Raw genomic sequence first — 19,698 nt, 5'->3', positions numbered from 1 at the left:
AGCCACTAACCCTTTTTCCCGCGTAATGGATGTCCTTCGAGGGATTATTTGTTATGGTAGGTGCTCTAGTTTGATCTATTTTTAAACAAACACAAATCAATATATATATGTATGAAACTGCAACATATAGTTCTATCGTCCTTTTATGACTAGTTGGTGATGACATATAAGGAAATCATGATCGAAGATGGAAAATTGAAATAAAGAGTTTCAACAAAAATCCAAATAAATAACGGTAGTGGCTTTAACCCAAAGTCTTGTATTGAGCGATAAAAATGATACGGATCAATAGTCTTACTGTAAGTTGTCAATGTCGGTAATCTATTATAAAAGATATAACACGAACAGCATTAAAATAATCGGGAAACAATGTCAAACTCTAGGCAAAGACTTACAATAAACTCTGATGGGATCCGTTTGTCTATAGTAGGCCTTGCTTGATTGGTCAGATATAGTTTCCTGTTGTATGGTACACCTCAAGATAAAGCCATCGTCGTCCTTGGTCATCACTATGGAGATAACACTACTTCCGGTGTAGGTACAGTCGGTACTGGGGGATGTCTGTGTAGCAGACTTAATGGTTGTTCCCACGGAATCAGATATACCCCTGTACTTGGTCCACAGGAACGTCCCGGCCGGCCGACCAACGTTACTGGTACACGTGAACTGGACTCTCTGACCCTCCTCTATTTTCGACACTGGGACAACTCCCACACTATCGAATGACGTGATATTCGGGCTTGCTGTGTTATACAGTAAACACATCTTTAAAAACATTTTACGAAATTAAATTTCTTTGACTGTAAAAGAACACGTATAACTGTTTAAAAACAGGAACGTTGCTTGAACAAATAAACGTATCTGTTTTGAAAATATGGCATACTTCGACAACGTATTTTAAAAATATAATAATGACAAACGTCGAAACAGTATTATATAGATAATGACAAATGTTAATACAGTACTGTATTAAATGATGACATACATTGGCACAGTATTATATAAAATGATGACATACGTCGACAAAGTATTATATCAAATGATGACATACGTCGACACAGTACTATATATTATGATGACATATGTCAACACAGTATTATTTAAGTGTTTGCATATGTCTTTACACTGTGATGTTAATGATGATATATGTCGACACAGTATTACCTTTGACTCTAAGAATAATGGTCTCGCTGGTTGTATCGACCCATTTTCCGGATGTTTTTCCACGTACAGCACATTGATATTTACGTTCGTCACCACACACTACACTGGTAAACTTTATTGTTGCTGTGTGTGAGGAGTCTATTGAGCTGGTTAGAACTACTCGTCCGAACACCGAAGGATTTGTTAAGTTGTTTAATGTCTCCCGAGATAAACGTTTTTCTTGAAAATCGAACTTTGCTAATTGTTCGTATCTTCCGGAGTCTTTAGATGACTCCCTGTTCCATGTCATTCTGAACACACTATCCATAGACGAGTTATTGTATGTACACACAAGTTCCACTTCATTGTTCCCTACAAGTCCTACTTGGTTAACTGTCGTTGTGACAGATATATCACCTTGTACTCCTGCTGAAAAAGTTTACAGGTTGCATTGTAAAAGTCATTTTTATTCTAAAATCTATCAAAATTTGAACAAGTCTCACATCGTCAAATAAGGAGGGCCGTTTTGTTGGTGATCTGCTAGCTACCTCTCTTTGGCGGGAAAGTACGTAATAGGCGATGGGGAATTACATATGTTAACAGTTATCTATCTCTACCGGATATCTTTGTTATTGCGATGCACGGAGTGACTCCTGCCAACTTCGGATTGTGCTGAAAGTTTGAAAGTAAAGTTTAGATGTTAACAAGAGGCCCATGGGCCTTACCGGTAACCTAACATTTGATATATTTTATCACATTTTGCCCCTGTGACCTTGAATGAAGGTTAAGGTCATCCATTTGAATAAACATATAAGCCCTTCATCCAAGCGTGCCACATACCTAATATTGGTTGTTTGGGCCGTTTGGTTATCAAGATGAGTATTTTAAAGATTTTTGTATATTTGACCCCTGTGCCCTTGAATGAAGGTGAAGGTCATCTATTTGAACAAACTTTGTTGCCTTTCATCCCAGCATGCTACATACATAACATTGCATCTCTGGGCGTTTTGGTTATCAAGATGAAGTCTTTTAAAAGAAATTAGTACATTTGACTCATGTGACCTTAAATGAAGGTTAAGGTCATCCATTTGAAGAAACCTAGTAATTTGTCATCCAAGCATGCTACAGACTTAACATTGGGTCTACGGTCCACTTGATTAACAAGAAGTCGTTTAAAGATTTAAGCATATTTGACCCCTGTAACTTTGAAGGTCATTTATTTGGACAAACTTTGTAGCCCTTTATCCCACCATGCTACAAACCCAATATCAGGTCTCTGGGCCCGTTGATACTTGAGAAGAAGTTGAAAATATAAATTGTAAAATGTAAATTTTGACTTCCATTCACGATATCATATCATTTTGTTTCTGTTTCATACAGTTGTTTCATGGCTTAATAGTCATCAGCCCCCACATCCTCCCCCATCACACACACACACACACACACACATGTTAACATATAAAGTCAGGTACGAATTTTACATATCGGTCTTAAAGGAATAACGACCATATACATTAACATTTGTTTGAAGTCTTAATGGATTTATTTCCTGCAAAAAGTGAAATTAGACTCACTCTTGATAAAAATATTATATATTATACATTCTAATAGTTCTAAGTTACCATGTGGTCTATAATGTAGTGGTCCTATGTATACATTGTGAATAGTCATATCTTGAGATATTATATAATCCTAGAAAGGTTGTAAGATCGATAATAATATAGGTATTGATTAAAGTAGGTTTACATACCCGAGTACAGAATCAATAGTGTCACATACACGACCCATACAACTGCCATACCGGGTGTTTCGAACCAAGAAGATGTTTTAAATGTGTCTTACACACGATATCGTGACTGTTTGCGATATGTTGAAATAAAATCTATGTAGATACCATAAATGTTGAAGCAGCCGTCATATCCGGCCGGAAAACTTAACCAATTATGATGAGATAGTTTGTGAAGTCATGGTGTGTCATTTAAATTATATGTTTTCCCCACGTAACATTTTTTTGATCAAAGGTCATTTTTTTTCTGAAGTACTATATTCTTTGTGTAACACTTGTTACCAGTATTTAGTGTTTTCTTTAGTATACACACTTACTATAGTAAACATCAGAAAGGCTAGCAGATCACCCATAAAACAGCCCTCTTCATTTGACGATGTCAAACTTTGATAGATTTTAAAATCAAAACTGGTTTTTAAATACAACTTGTAATCTATTGTAGCAGAAATACAGGGTGATATTTTTGAATGATGGTTGATTTACCATAGTGTTTAATCTGAAAACGTCCGAAAACGATCTACAAGATATTTTAGGCCGAAATCATATAAGAAACTATTTTGATTAATAATTTTCGATTGCATTCGTATATCAACGATTGTTCGTTACTATATATCAACTTTGACACTGAAAATAATGAAGATTTTCAATACCGAAGCATGAACATTAACATATGCTCTATAAAGCGTCCTAGAGCACCCCTTTGCCCAGATTCAATACTTATGGAACAGAAAAGAGGGTGAAGATATTTGAACGTGAACAAAACATTATAATATAATGACAATAAACATCGACACATTATTACATAAAATGATGACATACGTCGACACTATTATGAAAAATGACGACATACGTCTACACAGTATCATATAAAATGATGACAGATGTCGACACAGTTTATATTAAAATGGTGACGTATGTCGACTCAGTATTAATCAACACAGTACTATACAAAATGATGACAAACTTCAACACAGTAGTATATACAATGATGACATACATCGGCACTGTCTTATACACAATAATGACATACTTCGACACAGTATTATATTAAATGATGACATACGTCAACACAGTATTACCTCTGACTGTAAAAATGGTCTCGCTGGTTGGTTTGACCCTAACACCGGATTTTTTCCCAATTACAGCACATCGATATTTAAGTTTGTCTCCGCACCCCTGTAAACTTTATTTTTGCTTTGAGTGAGGTTTCCGTTGGATTGGGTAGAACTACTCGCCCTAACGTAGAAGGATTAGTTAAATGTCGTAAAGTCGTATCCCGAATTGTTCCTGGTGGTGGATATAGTGCTAAAACCTCGTATGTACCGGAGTCTTTATAGGTCTCCCTCTTCCGTCCTATGACGATGACTTTATCCCTAGATGCCAGACTGTATGTACACACAAGTTCCACTTCATTGTTCCCTACAAGTCCTACTTGGTTAACTGTCGTTTTGACAGATATATCACCCTGTACTCCTGCTGCAATAGATTACAAGTTGTATTGTAAAACTAGTTTTAATTTTAAAAACTGAAAACTTTTAACAAGCCCCACATCCTCAAATGGAGGGGGCCGTTTTAAGGATAATCTGCTAGCTTCCTGTCTTATTTTGGGGGAATCACTCAATTGGCGATGGAAGGTAACACATGTTAATTGCGATCTATTTCTACCGGATGATTTTGTTATTGCGTTTAAAGGTTTACAGTATGTTTCCGAATATTAATTACAAAAAAAAAAAAAAAAAAATGAAAAAATTAAAATAAAATTACAAAAAGCAAAAAAAAAAATAATAATAATAAAAAAACAAACAAAACAACAAAAAAATAATTAAGTCTGTCATGTCACTGTCATATACGGTGCATGGTACTCTCACGTTCAAAATGATAAATAATTTATGATTATAAATCATCATTCATTGACAAATGTTTTCAAATAATCGTAAATTATAAAAAAAAATTCAGCGAGCCGAAGCGTAGTCCGGACAAAATGCATGCGGAGATGACCTCCAAAAAGTGCACCTGGTGACAGTCGATTATACAATCACATGACCTTTCAACTTCGTATGTAAATGAAGAATCTGGACAGGCTCAGGGAGCCGTTTGAGAAATGGCGTTCTGAGCGAGGAATTCGGCGATGTTTTCACGGATTATTGTGTTTTGGATGTAATAATTCGTATTGAGTGGCACAGTAGGTTAAAGATGAATGTTTTCTGATGACGGTCGCTTATAGTGTGCGCCGTGTCAGTTTGAATAAAAGTGTTTTTTAGTCGATTGAAGTGTAGTGGTCTGCCGTTTCGCTCGTGGCGGAGTTTCCGGCCTTGTACTTAACAGATTACACATACTACTGTCAAATAAAAAAAAAAATGAAAATCACATATTCTATGCAAGCGCCTGTGGGTGTGACGTATGTTCGTGAACCATCCGTCCAATCGAATTCATATTTTTATAAGAAAAAAACAGACATACCAGCATATCAGGCGACTTGAAAATATAGACAAACTGAACTTTTCGAGACAAAACGAAAATAAAAATCAGAAAAGGACATTAACAGTATTGCTACGTTTTCACGCGCATGCGTTATTCTGCATGCGTAAGGTAATGCTTATAGACTGTGTAGATTGTTCCAGTGTCTGGATTAGTCAATACTGATGTTACCCAGCTTTAGCTGTGCCGCTGTCTCCACCTGTGAACCACCATATATATTTAGGAAAAGGGTTGATTTCAGAGGCCAAGTTCAAGCTGTCTCCTTCGTAATGGATGTTGTGATGGTTTGTTATTGCTCTTGTTCCGGTTTAGTCTGACGGTAAAGAAAGCAAAGTGTAAGCAGACCATAGTACTTGTCTATGCATCTCTTTCTTTCAGTCGTACTTAATAGATCGTCTACACAATGATAGATGCAAGTGACTTATCTACTTTCTTGAGGTTCAAACTTTTCACGGGAAATTATATTTCAGACCTGAATCCTTTTGTGTAGATTTTATTTTCAAAATAATTTACTGATTTAGGAATTATTGTAACAGGTGAATTTTATATATCACTTTAACACAATTAATGATAAACGTCATTAACGCCGACTTACACATGTACAGAACATATTGATAATAACAGTGTTTCTATAGTAGACGGCGCTAAGTGGTATCGAGGGTTTCCCGCTGTTAGGCACAATGGGCTCTGTGTTTCTACCCACGCGCGGGATTGTAACATTACTGTACTCTGTCCATAAGATCGTCCTAGCCGAGCAACGCCCCTGATACATGTGAACTAAATATGTCTGTCCTTTCTCAACATCCTAGCTTCGGTCATAGACACTTAAATTTTTCAACGATGCGGTATTGAGATGAGCTTTTGATAGAAAATAGATAAAATAATAACAAATAGGTTTCCTAAATAAGAAGGAGAAATTCCCTGCACCATATTGAAAAAGGAACTCTTGTAAATATACAAGTAGCATAAGACCCGACTTCCGTCGTACAAGTGTAGGTCAAATCCGGGTTAAGTTACACACATCTAAATATAGGAAGCTTCATGACACGATACATGATATTTCCATACAACCGAAAGGAGAATTATGTCGTTTAAAAATAGTTTTGAAATGTATACAAATGCTTGTGTTGCCCCCTGGCGTTTATATATTACAATATCAAGGGAGGTAATACCGTTTTTACGGATGAATATCATAGTAACATGCAAGCACATTAAAGGGCGATGTAGATTGATTTTAAACTAAAGTAATGGCACATATTTAAATCATATTGTTGACCTTGCACTTCAATTGAGATTTTGATTACTTACCAACATACGAAATATGGTACAAATGGCAAATGGGTGTTACTATGCATGGCGGATAAGGGTAACTGTTAAGTGCGAAACGAAACGAAATCAAACAAACCGAAACGAAATCAAACGAAACAAAACAAAACGAAAAATGAATCATTAAAAAAGAAAAAAGACTGATCATATGCATAACAATGCACAGGAAAGAATGAATTTATCGCAATATTTACTCAGTTCTTTGGATATAAAATAACTTATGATAATCATATGCTTAGTTCACGATTTATAGACGTGCAAATCGCGTTGTGTATTGGTGCACGCCCGATCTAAAATCACGTGACAGAGGTGGTTGTAAGCAATTCCCTTTATGGTAGGAAAGCCAGGTGTGTGTATCTGACCGTGAAAAGTTATAGTTTTGGGAAAATGGCTGTACTTGAAAATCGCGATTTGCTCGTAAATGGCATCTTCGCTAGCCAAGGCTTCTGATTACGTTACACTCCACGAACCATTGGCGGATATAGTCGTCAGTTCTGGCCCTCTAGCGCAGATTCGAAATTACCACCCTTTATTCATGAAATTTCCGACCAATCAAAATGAGCGTTACCAATGTACTTCATCGGTGATGTTTACAGACACACATGAAGGCTTGTGTCAATTTCGATGAGATGTGTGATCAATGACTTATATAAATTGATCAAACACTGTGAATGTTTCCCCAATGATCGTATGTCTCTGTATTTAGGTAAAATGCCATGACATAGTCGACAATGTAGTTCTGTACTGGGTGCCGCAATTTTTGTTTAATGCAAAACCAAGCCTGAATGTAAAACGCGATTTGATTGGTTGCCCTGGGATTCCAGGGCGCGACGGTTTGAACACGACTATATCCGCGTTACAGTGTAACGTAATCAGAAGCCTTGGCTAGCGAAGATGGTAAATGGCGGCTGTTCCCGTATTGAGGTCTGGAGTGTGGACAGAATGTTTTAGACAATATTTAAGTACTGGTTGAAAAAGGAATATATGTTATTTTATTTCAGCTTTGCTCTGAGATATTCGTAAGATCAACTTGTTATTTTCATCTAAACCTCATGTCAGACATGCGGTGAATACATAGCTTAACGTGCATGCTTGAAATAACGCGTATAGTAAGTTGAACTACGTAAACTAACGAGTGAAACGCAAATATGTTACTGCAAGCAACCAACGTCTCTGTCGTAAGAGTAACGTTCCTTTATTTGAAAGTGAATTAAGTTGATTATCAGTGATTATTAATTAGCAGGTGGGTAAGAAATAATGTATATAGTTTATGATTATACTGCTATTGGTAAAAAGATATTTTACCAGTATTTGTGATTATTTTTGATAGAATCAAATGTTTTATATAAAATTTATTTTACACACAATACACCACGCGATTTGCATACCTATAAATTGTGGACCAAGCATATATTCTGTAAATTTATTCTATAAGAACTGAACAAATATTCATTTTTATCCTATTGCGATCAATCTATTCCTTTGTGTTTTTTTACACCGATGAGAACGGGACACTTGAATATAGTAAATTGTCTACGTATTTTGATAAGACATGGAACAGTACAGTTATGTTTCGGAGTATTTTTTTCATTCAAATTTTAACAGGTAAAAATATCCATCACCATTTTCGACAAGGCATATATTAAAAGTTCTGTTTTCTTATGATATGTCAATCTACTAAAGGGTGTTGATCTCTAACGATGTAGTATGATATACAATGTGACAAGAAAATATAAAAAAAACCTAACTCACATCGTGTAATAAATATATACTTGTACTTACCTATTTATAACCGTACAGGCGCAAAAAGTATTTTTCTCAAAGGAGAAACTAATTCATCATCAAACATCAACAAATTGAGACAAAATGATATAAAATTCGTTTTTTTTTCCACTTTGCATACCGATACATGGAATAAGATTATCTAACATAAACCAACCATGTAAGAGTCTACAATGGCAGGATAAATAATACGAGGTCTGATAACTAAATCAAAACTAACTTATAACAACCACTTTAAATAACAAACAGCGTAAATACATGTGTCCGTTACATCTACAAATCACAATCACAAGAAGTGAATAGAAATGAAAACGGAAGTCAGTCCGTAACATATCTAAATCCCAATGATTTAAGTGTGCCGGTCAATTTTCGCTATCACACATTTTTGTACATCTGTTGTTGATATATGGAGCAGCAAAGTTTATTTCGATTCATCAAAAGAGCTACCTCCCCTGACACTGATTCGTTCAAACTGTGGCAACCATCGCTAGAGAACATCATCAACCATCAACCATCGCTAGAGAACATCATCAACCATCAACCATCGCTAGAGAACATCATCAACCATCAACCATCGCTAGAGAACATCATCAAAGTGTTGTATTTTCTACAGGGCATAAGATAGACCCTACCAACACCAAATTCTAATCGGTCAAAAAACATGACGGCGGAAGGCTTCTGGATATTCAATTCGAAAATTGGTATCAACTTTTTCTGTTGCATTCAAATAAAACATTATAATTATTCTTTTCTAGCTGAACATGACACCAGGTATAAATATCTAAATGTATGTAATTATCACATATTTATTTATAATATCAATTTGAAATTATTTATCGGCATTAGATACCCATAATGATATGCTATATTCTCTATATTGTATGCCTTTCGGACAGTACATACAGATTTGATATCCTGATGTCGTACAAACGTCTATATAAATTAACATGATAATCACATTAACACGGGTTTGGTGATGGAAATATAACAACACAGTACGTTAGTTCATTATATTTATCAAATATCATGAGGAATAGGTATACACAGTTGTTACGAGGCGATAACAAGTTTAGTGTTTATTACGGAATAAGTTAGCACGAGAAATATATATATACATATATAGTTCTAAAATGACAAAATCTAATTTAGCCTCTTTCCAAAGGAATACATGAGCACAAGGAAAATATATACAAAGTTGTGACATAACACTACAGAATTTAGTCTTTTTTTATGGAATTAGTTAGCATGACGAATATATATATAATGTTGTGACATAACACTACATAATTTAGTCTGTTTTCTATGGAATCTATTAGCATGACGAATATATATATATACACACTGTTGTGTGCATTAGAAATATATACAAACAGGTGTAACTGGACACTACCAAATTTAGTCGGGACAGATCTCAACATGTTCCTCACATGGCAATCGCTCAACTAATGGCCCAAAGTCAGGCATTGTCAAGGGAGACAGACATTAGGAAGAGGGAAGCTGTTAGAAAAAGAAGAGAAAATATAATATCCTAAATTTAGTCGCCTCTTATGATGATGCAGTAAAAGCAGCAGGTAAAATTCTCACGCCCCACAGGACAGATATAATGACAATACGTTAATTTAAAAAGTATTCTGAGTTACGTCTTTCTGGTATGATCATCCTCGGTTAAGGCGACGTTAATGTATTGTCGGGTAGGACCTACAACATTAGAATAGGGTTTATTAATAAACCTGTGATATACATTGTATGGATATATGCAATGTTTCTCAAATTATAGCAATATTAAATTTAAAAGAAAATAGGTTAAGATATAATGTTCATCTCATCATTTTCGTTGCCATGTTTATTTGGATAAACAACTTATTCGTCAGTATACCCCAGGAAACTGTGAACATTCGTTTATCTATTTCTTTTTTAGAAAATTTGTGCGAACATTGTCCAACCCATGTTTAGACGAAAAGTGAACACAGGTAAGCAGATTTTATATCTAAAGTGAACAAGGGTGATCGTTAACCGTTACCGTTGACCATCAAATATATTTAAGTATAGAGTTAAGTGTTACATGTGATACTATAATGCTAAACAAACATTTTATTTCCAGTGTGGTCTTGGACTTTTTAAAGTGACAGATTACCAAAACAATTTTCATTCGTTGTAAACGTTTGTGTGCGTGTCATTTGGTGCAAATATGATAACTTTGGAGCAATCGGTGAAGACTTTAATGTTTATAGAGATATACAAGATGTATTAGAAAAATGTTAGAATATACAGTAAAATACCTTACACATATACTATGGGAGGTAACTCTCACCTGCGTTAGGTCCAGACAGCTCGTCGTAAACATTGGGTGCGGATCTCCCATTTAACACATCATAGTTTCTATAACAAACAAAGTAGCATATACCATTAATGTCCCGGTGTGTTTATCGTACTCGACAATAAAAGTGATTTAATACACTCAAGACCTACATATCTATACCGCCCGGTGTTTGTCCTAACGCCTGATACACAGACGGTATTCAGTCAATACATACCTGTCTTTACCGTCCGGTGTCTGTCCTAACGTCTGATACACAGACGGTATTCAGTCAATACCTACCTCTCTTTACCGTCCGGTGTCTGTACTAACGTCTGATACACAGACGGTATTCAGTCAATACCTACCTCTCTTTACCGTCCGGTGTCTGTCCTAACGTCTGATACACAGACGGTATTCAGTCAATACCTACTTCTCTATACCGTCCGGTGTCTGTCCTAACGTCTGATACATAGACGGACCGGCGACAGCAGCCATATCCAAATGTTGATATTGACATCTGTTAAATGATAATATATTCAGTAGATCATGTGGACCCTTTCCCTCACATATACAGTCGTGTTTTGAGATTTTATATATATATGACTGGTATCTACCAGGCCTGCCTAACATTGAATTAAATGGATAATTTCCAATTAAAGGTTCGATATGGTATTCTTGGTGGGGATAGTTTTACTTGTTCTGAATATAAGACAACTACTTAAGGAAAAAAGTTTCCTCGACCATATCGAGGTAGATATTGTTAGCATAATAAGTATACTTTTACCTTTCGTCCTGCGTTTCGCCCGTATTTCATGCAAAAACAATATGTAAAAAGGTTGATGACATTCTGCCTCATTGAAGGCATATATAAATTATACTGTTATAAGTCACGTACTACAGATACTCTTTGCAAATCGTTTTCAAAATTACGATCTACAGCACACAATAACTCGGAGTTACCTTAAGTTGCTATCACAGATGCAGATAAAGAACATATGATAATGGGATCAATTGGAACACAAGTATTTCAAGTTACTTTGGTTACAGCTATTTGTTTTTCGCCTTCGTCCCTACCGTTGACCGAGACATATGTGAAATAATTGTATATGTTTTAGTACCATATCGAAATATCAATAAGGAATTGTTGTCTGTTTTCTACCTGAAGGACGCGTCATCGGCAACCTCGAGGAATGGTCGGTCCTTGGCGTTTTGCTGTAAACAGAAACCAGAAACAGTGAAATGCATTTTGTTTTATTAAAATAGCAATTAGATTAATTCAAATTTCTGAAAATACGATTGATTATTCATTGAGCTGGGAAACAGTTCACCGATTAGTACAAGGTAATACTGTACACGTATATATTTAAGTGGTAATACTATCTTTGTGCTTTTCCCATTGGAAATATGAGAATGCGCTAATTCGTTAGAATAAGGAAATGCCCAAAAAAATTGAGTGCGCCAGGATTAATACGTTAACAAACTTCGATACAAAGTTAATTACTTTAAACCAACATATTTTAGAGGAAAGATAATTTCGCGTTTTCATGCCTTACAACTTTTTCGCGGCGATTAAATTTTGCGATTTACAGTTACAAAAGGTCTACTGTGCCTGTGATTGAAACTATTTCGCGGCTATTTTCTGAAATACGCGAAAATTAATCGCACGCGAAAATAAGTTGGTTTAGAATATAACCAAAGATTAGGTCAGGAACAAACACCAGCGGATCTTTACTTCTAGTTCAACAAAATAACAAATGGCACAATATTGCATTACAAAAGGAATTTCATCAACAAAGCAAAGATTAGAATTTCAGATTTCTGGGCCAAGCCATCACTGTTCAGATTTCTGGGCCAAGCCATCACTGTTCAGATTTCTGGGCCAAGCCATCACTGTTCAGATTTCTGTGCCAAGCCATCACTGTTCAGATTTCTGGGCCAAGCCATCACTGTTCAGATTTCTGTGCCAAGCCATCACTGTTCAGATTTCTGGGCCAAGCCATCACTGTTCAGATTTCTGTGCCAAGCCATCACTGTTCAGATTTTCTTTGAGGCTTTAGTTAACGTTTGTAAGGTTACATAGTGTAATCGGCAACAGAATTGAAACTCTCTTTATATTGAGTAAAATCCCAACTTACATTGATGTTCAATCTAATTGAAATCTTGATCCTCATTCACACTCCGTTACATGGACATCTAACAGCATCCCATAAGGGGTCACGTTATGATGACCTTTGTGATATGTGTATTTCACTGTCAGGGTGAATTATCAATCTGTCGATATCATCGAAGCAAACCATTTGGACAAAACATATTCACCTATATGTTAATTATGCTTTGTTGGACGAAATGAGCAAATTGACAGATTATGCAAGCTATGCACTCTGGTCATGCTTATTTGCACACATACAGTTAATTTTCAAGATTCTGGAAGTAGCCATTTTATTTGCTCATCCAAAAGGTCACCCTGACGTGACCTTTTATGCGATGTTAGATTGGTCATGTAATAGACTGAGCATAATGATCTCGAACATTTAACTAGATTGAGTGGTGTTTTGATGGATACTAAAATATATTAATAAAATAAGATTTTCCCTTAATACATCATTGAAATGACTTAAAGTCTATAAATGTTCAAATTATTGCGTTTAATACTTACATAAATGGAAGTCTTTTGTTGCCTGAAATGAAAAGATGTTTATTTGATTATGACATTCAAATTGGGAATATCTATATCTTTTATCCAATATGGTTTAAAGCTGGTGTACATACTATATACTATAAATGACCTACTTAAAAATTCTGATATTTTGATATTTTTCTCATTTGATGAGTTTCTTCATACTTTTCATGAATTTCCAATCCATACCAACTATTTACAGTAACTTGGCTTAAAGTACAAAAGGGTCTACAGATTTCTAGAGACAATATTATTAAACCAGCTCCAACCTCGGAAATGGAGTGATGTTTTTTACTTTGAAGAACAGAAGTCGAAACATTTAGTAAGACTTCTTTTTAATATTACAAAAAATTCCAGGCTTCAATGATTTTATGGTAACAAAAAGTTTTCTTTTCAAGATCAGTCTAATTCCTAGGCCTATATGTACAATGTGTAATATGGAAAGGGAGACAATTGTTCACTGTTTATGGGAGTGTATAGAGGTACAGACTTTGTTAGAGAGATTTGAATCTCTTCTGGATATTTTTTTTATTCCCCTTTGGGTAAACAAAGAAACATATTAACTTGGTATTGTTCATCCTAATGCCAATGTTGTAGATAAAGAAATATTAATTCTTATTAAACATTATGTTTATAAGTCTAGATGTCTTCACAAATCTCTTAATTTGAGCGCTTTCCTTAATACGATTAAGGATCATTTCCATGTACAAAATATATAATTTCTAGTAAAACCAGTCTTAAAAAAACAAAAGCTGAGACAAATTGGAAAAAAATGGATGCCCATTTTATAATCATAATATATTAACTATTCTTTTCCCAACGACATGAACAACACCTTAATCAACTTAAGATTTATTTCCTCTCCTCAAAACATTTACATCTATCAATAAACATGGACTGTTATCTCCCCATCTCTCTCTCTCTCTCTCCTCGTCTCCGCCTTTCCTCTCCTTGATAGGATGTGTAATTGTTGTATGTTTAATTTGTTTTATGTGTGTGTCCTTGTGTGTGATTAAATGTTTTTGTATATCTGTGTGTGTGCGTTTGTTATGAAGTCAGTCTGCTCCGTGTGTGAGAATGGGTGTGCATGTACATGAGTGAACTGTGTGCAGAAAGTAAAGGAAGCATGTGCATGAGAATGATGATGGTTATGATGATGATGATGACAATGACAATGCATGATGATGCAGACGATGCTGCTGCTGCTGATGATGATGACAATGATGATGATGATGATGATGATGATGATGATGTCCTTTATATTGTTTAATTTGTGAAAAATCGTCAAAAAAATAAAAGAATTATAAAGATAAGATGTTTAGTTGAAATTTAACAGTTTTTCAGTTGGAACCAAAAAAATCATTTGTGAGTATATGGTCTATGACATATCGGCATCAAAACTACAAAACGTTTAACAAAGCACAATATTTGAAGAACCCATACCGGTAATACGCAGATACCGATTTAATACCCAAGATTCAAATTCATCAATTTCTAGCTAATAATTATGATTTGTACTCACGACTAATAAATATCCCAAGTCCGACGGTCATGGAAAGCAGGGTCACCGATATAGACAACAGTATCATCCCCGCTGTGAACATGACTTATTTGAGTAAACACACTAACTGACAATAAAACGATCACTTTAAATTAAAAACGATAAATTGATGGAAAATATCAATAAATCTAGATTTACATAGTAATCACAACATTGTAACAGAGGACCAGGCATTTCTGTAGGGTAGGCGTCTTCTCATTCTAGGTAGAATCTAATTAATCAGTGAATATACACAGAACACAAGACAGTATTATACTTTTCAATGATATCTTGATGTCGACCATTAAACGTTTACTAGAGTTTGTCTAATCAAAATATGTAATAAAATGAATAAACAAATTGGTAAATAAAACTGTGTGTTCCACTCTTATGAAAGAACGCAACTTTTGGCCAATTTCCAACTTGATAGCGTCTAAAGGTAAGTTATAAAGACAATGTACCGCCATCATCTGTCGTCTTCCCCAGGAAATCATCTCCGGAAGCATTCCTCTCAGACGGATCCCGAGTAGGAGGAGTTACTACAGCTATATAAGTGATCTGAGTTGAAGAATTTACTGGAGTTGTAGAAGTGACTGGAGTTGTAGATGTCACTGGAGTTGTAGTAGTAACTGGAGTTGCAGGGGTGGGTGGTGGTACTTCTGTAGAACAATATAAACGTATTAGAAACATCATTTCATACGACATTACCTTATTTGGTATACAATCTTAATGTAATCGTCCTTGAAACAAACATGTCAATAAACTGAACTATGTTATACCGTTATATCAAAACTTTTAATTAATTTGAAGACCTTCGTAGTAATTACTCTGAAAGTTCATGAAAATCATGAATGATTACTCAAAGGTCATAAAAGTCCATTTTTCTGGTTTTCTCTAATTTATAAAAACCTTACCTATTGTAATACTTATCATCTGGGACAAAATGTAAGTTTTTCCTGTGAAATAGTTTTTCGCCTCGCAGACGTAATCTCCTGATTGGTTGATATTTATGTCAGTCAGCGATAACTGTGATCCAGTGCCGACCTGTCCTCCGTTAAGTCGCCATATATAGGTAGGCGGAGGGTTGCCCTCCGCAGCACAGGTCAAGGTCAAATCTTCGCCCTCGTAATGGATGTCCTTCGAGGGATTCTTTGTTATGGTAGGTGCTCTAGTTTGATCTATTTTTAAACAAACACAAATCAATACATATATGTATGAAACTGCAACATATAGTTCTATCGTCCTTTTATGACTAGTTGGTGATGACATATAAGGAAATCATGATCGAAGTTGGAAAATTGAAATAAATAAAGACTTTCAGCAAAAATCCAAATATATAACGGTAGTGGCTTTAACCCAAAGTCTTGTATTGAGCGATAAAAATGATACGGATCAATAGTCTTACTGTAAGTTGTCAATGTCGGTAATCTATTATAAAAGATATAACACGAACAGCATTAAAATAATCGGGAAACAATGTCAAACTTTAGGCAAAGACTTACAATAAACTCTGATGGGATCCGTTTGTCTATAGTAGGCCTTGCTTGATTGGTCAGATATAGTTTCCTGTTGTATGGTACACCTCAAGATAAAGCCATCGTCGTCCTTGGTCATCACTATGGAGATAACACTACTTCCGGTGTAGGTACAGTCGGTACTGGGGGATGTCTGTGTAGCAGACTTGATGGTTGTTCCCACGGAATCAGATATACCCCTGTACTTGGTCCACAGGAACATCCCGGCCGGCCGACCAACGTTACTGGTACACGTGAACTGGACTGTCTGACCCTCCTCTATTTTCGACACTGGGACAACTCCCACACTATCGAATGACGTGACATTTGGGCTTGCTGTGTTATACAATAAACACATCTTTAAAAACATTTTACGAAATTAAATTTCTTTGGCTGTAAAAGAACACGTATAACTGTTTAAAAATAGGAACGTTGCCTGAACAAATAAACGTATCTGTTTTGAAAATATGGCATACTTCGACAACGTATTTTAAAAATATAATAATGACGAACGTCGAAACAGTATCATATAGATAATGACAAATGTTAATACAGTACTGTATTAAATGATGACATACATTGGCACAGTATTATATAAAATGATGACATACGTCGACAAAGTATTATATCAAATGATGACATACGTCGACACAGTACTATATATTATGATGACATATGTCAACACAGTATTTTTTAAGTGTTTGCATATGTCTTTACACTGTGATGCTAATGATGATATATGTCGACACAGTATTACCTTTGACTCTAAGAATAATGGTCTCGCTGGTTGTATCGACCCATTTTCCGGATTTTTTTCCACGTACAGCACATTGATATTTACGTTCGTCACCACACACTATACTGGTAAACTTTATTGTTGCTGTGTGTGAGGAGTCTGTTGGACCGGTTAGAACAACTCGTCCGAACACCGAAGGATTTGTTAAGTTGTTTAATGTCTCCCGAGATAAACGTTTTTCTTGAAAATCGAACTTTGCTAATTGTTCGTATCTTCCGGAGTCTTTAGATGACTCCCTGTTCCATGTCATTCTGAACACACTATCCATAGACGAGTTATTGTATGTACACACAAGTTCCACTTCATTGTTCCCTACAAGTCCTACTGGGTTAACTGTCGTTGTGACGGATATATCACCTTGTACTCCTGCTGAAAAAGTTTACAGGTTGCATTGTAAAAGTCATTTTTATTCTAAAATCTATCAAAATTTGAACAAGTCTCACATCGTCAAATAAGGAGGGCCGTTTTGTTGGTGATCTGCTAGCTACCTCTCTTTGGCGGGAAAGTACGGAATAGGCGATGGGGAATTACATATGTTAACAGTTATCTATCTCTACCGGATATCTTTGTTATTGCGATGCACGGAGTGACTCCTGCCAACTTCGGATTGTGCTGAAAGTTTGAAAGTAAAGTTTAGATGTTAACAAGAGGCCCATGGGCCTTACCGGTAACCTAACATTTGATATATTTTATCACATTTTGCCCCCGTGACCTTGAATGAAGGTTAAGGTCATCCATTTGAATAAACATATAAGCCCTTCATCCAAGCGTGCCACATACCTAATATTGGTTGTTTGGGCCGTTTGGTTATCAAGATGAGTATTTTAAAGATTTTTGTATATTTGACCCCTGTGCCCTTGAATGAAGGTGAAGGTCATCTATTTGAACAAACTTTGTTGCCTTTCATCCCAGCATGCTACATACATAACATTGCATCTCTGGGCGTTTTGGTTATCAAGATGAAGTCTTTAAAAAAAAATTGCACATTTGACTCATGTGACCTTAAGTGAAGGTTAAGGTCATCCATTTGAAGAAACCTAGTAATTTGTCATCCAAGCATGCTACAGACTTAACATTGGGTCTACGGTCCACTTGATTAACAAGAAGTCGTTTAAAGATTTAAGCATATTTGACCCCTGTAACTTTGAAGGTCATTTATTTGGACAAACTTTGTAGCCCTTTATCCCACCATGCTACAAACCCAATATCAGGTCTCTGGGCCCGTTGATACTTGAGAAGAATTTGAAAATATAAATTGTAAAATGTAAATTTTAACTTCCATTCACGATATCATATCATTTTGTTTCTGTTTCATACAGTTGTTTCATGGCTTAATAGTCATCAGCCCCCACCCCCTCCCCCATCACACACACACACACACACACACACACGCACACACACACACACACACACACACACACACACACACACACACAATCCCTAGGTGTTCAGAAGATCCGGGTGAACAGTTGAGATAATTTCGACTGTTGACGATATTAATTACATGAAACAACTGTGTCGTTACGTGACTGTTTTTTTTTTGAAAATCGTTGTTAATAAAATTATTTACGTTAACATATAAAGTCAGGTACGAATTTTACATATCGGTCTTAAAGGAATAACGACCATATACATTAACATTTGTTTGAAGTCTTAATGGATTTATTTCCTGCAAAAAGTGAAATTAGACACACTCTTGATAAAATATTATATATTATACATTCTAATAGTTCTAAGTTACCATGTTGTCTATAATGTAGTGGTCCTATGTATACATTGTGAATAGTCATATCTTGAGATATTATATAATCCTAGAAAGGTGGTAAGATCGATAATAATATAGGTATTAATTAAAGTAGGTTTACATACCAGAGTACAGAATCAATAGTGTCACATACACGACCCATACAACTGCCATACTGGGTGTTTAGAACCAAGAAGATGGTTTAAATGTGTCTTACACACGATATTGTGACTGTTTGCGATCTGTTGAAATAAAATCTATGTAGATACCATACATGTTGAAGCAGCCGTCATATCCGGCCGGAAAACTTAACCAATTATGATGAGATAGTTTGTGAAGTCATGGTGTGTCATTCAAATTATATGTTTTCCCCACGTATCATTTTTTTGATCAAAGGTCATTTTTGTTTTCTGAAGTACTATATTCTTTGTGTAACACTTGTTACCAGTATTTAGTGTTTTCTTTAGTATACACACTTACTATAGTAAACATCAGAAAGGCTAGCAGATCACCCATAAAACAGCCCTCTTCATTTGACGATGTCAAACTTTGATAGATTTTAAAATCAAAACTGGTTTTTAAATACAACTTGTAATCTATTGTAGCAGAAATA

General features: G+C 35.5%; 1 protein-coding gene across 3 annotated transcripts in view; it reads right to left on the bottom strand.

Annotated features, from left to right (window-relative positions):
- Window positions 1–19,698, bottom strand: part of LOC117340242 (nectin-4-like) — a 47,307-nt gene that overhangs the window by 5,552 nt on the left and 22,057 nt on the right. Inside the window, exons 2-6 of one of the 3 annotated variants that reach the window (XM_033902002.1) lie at window positions 17,303–17,707; window positions 16,534–16,881; window positions 15,946–16,209; window positions 15,493–15,690; window positions 15,014–15,085 (exon numbers count right to left, since the gene is read on the bottom strand). In XM_033902002.1, the coding sequence (XP_033757893.1) occupies window positions 15,014–15,085; window positions 15,493–15,690; window positions 15,946–16,209; window positions 16,534–16,881; window positions 17,303–17,707 (1,287 nt within the window). Of the gene's footprint in view, window positions 1–9,515; window positions 10,214–10,826; window positions 10,895–11,049; window positions 11,097–15,013; window positions 15,086–15,492; window positions 15,691–15,945; window positions 16,210–16,533; window positions 16,882–17,302; window positions 17,708–19,698 lie in introns of those variants that run through there. The other 2 variants (XR_004535411.1, XM_033902004.1) reach the window with 2 other exon arrangements.

The sequence above is a fragment of the Pecten maximus genome, chromosome 13 (assembly GCF_902652985.1).
Source record: "Pecten maximus chromosome 13, xPecMax1.1, whole genome shotgun sequence".
NCBI classification, from domain to species: domain Eukaryota; kingdom Metazoa; phylum Mollusca; class Bivalvia; order Pectinida; family Pectinidae; genus Pecten; species Pecten maximus.
This window is presented reverse-complemented; position numbering and strand designations above follow the sequence as displayed.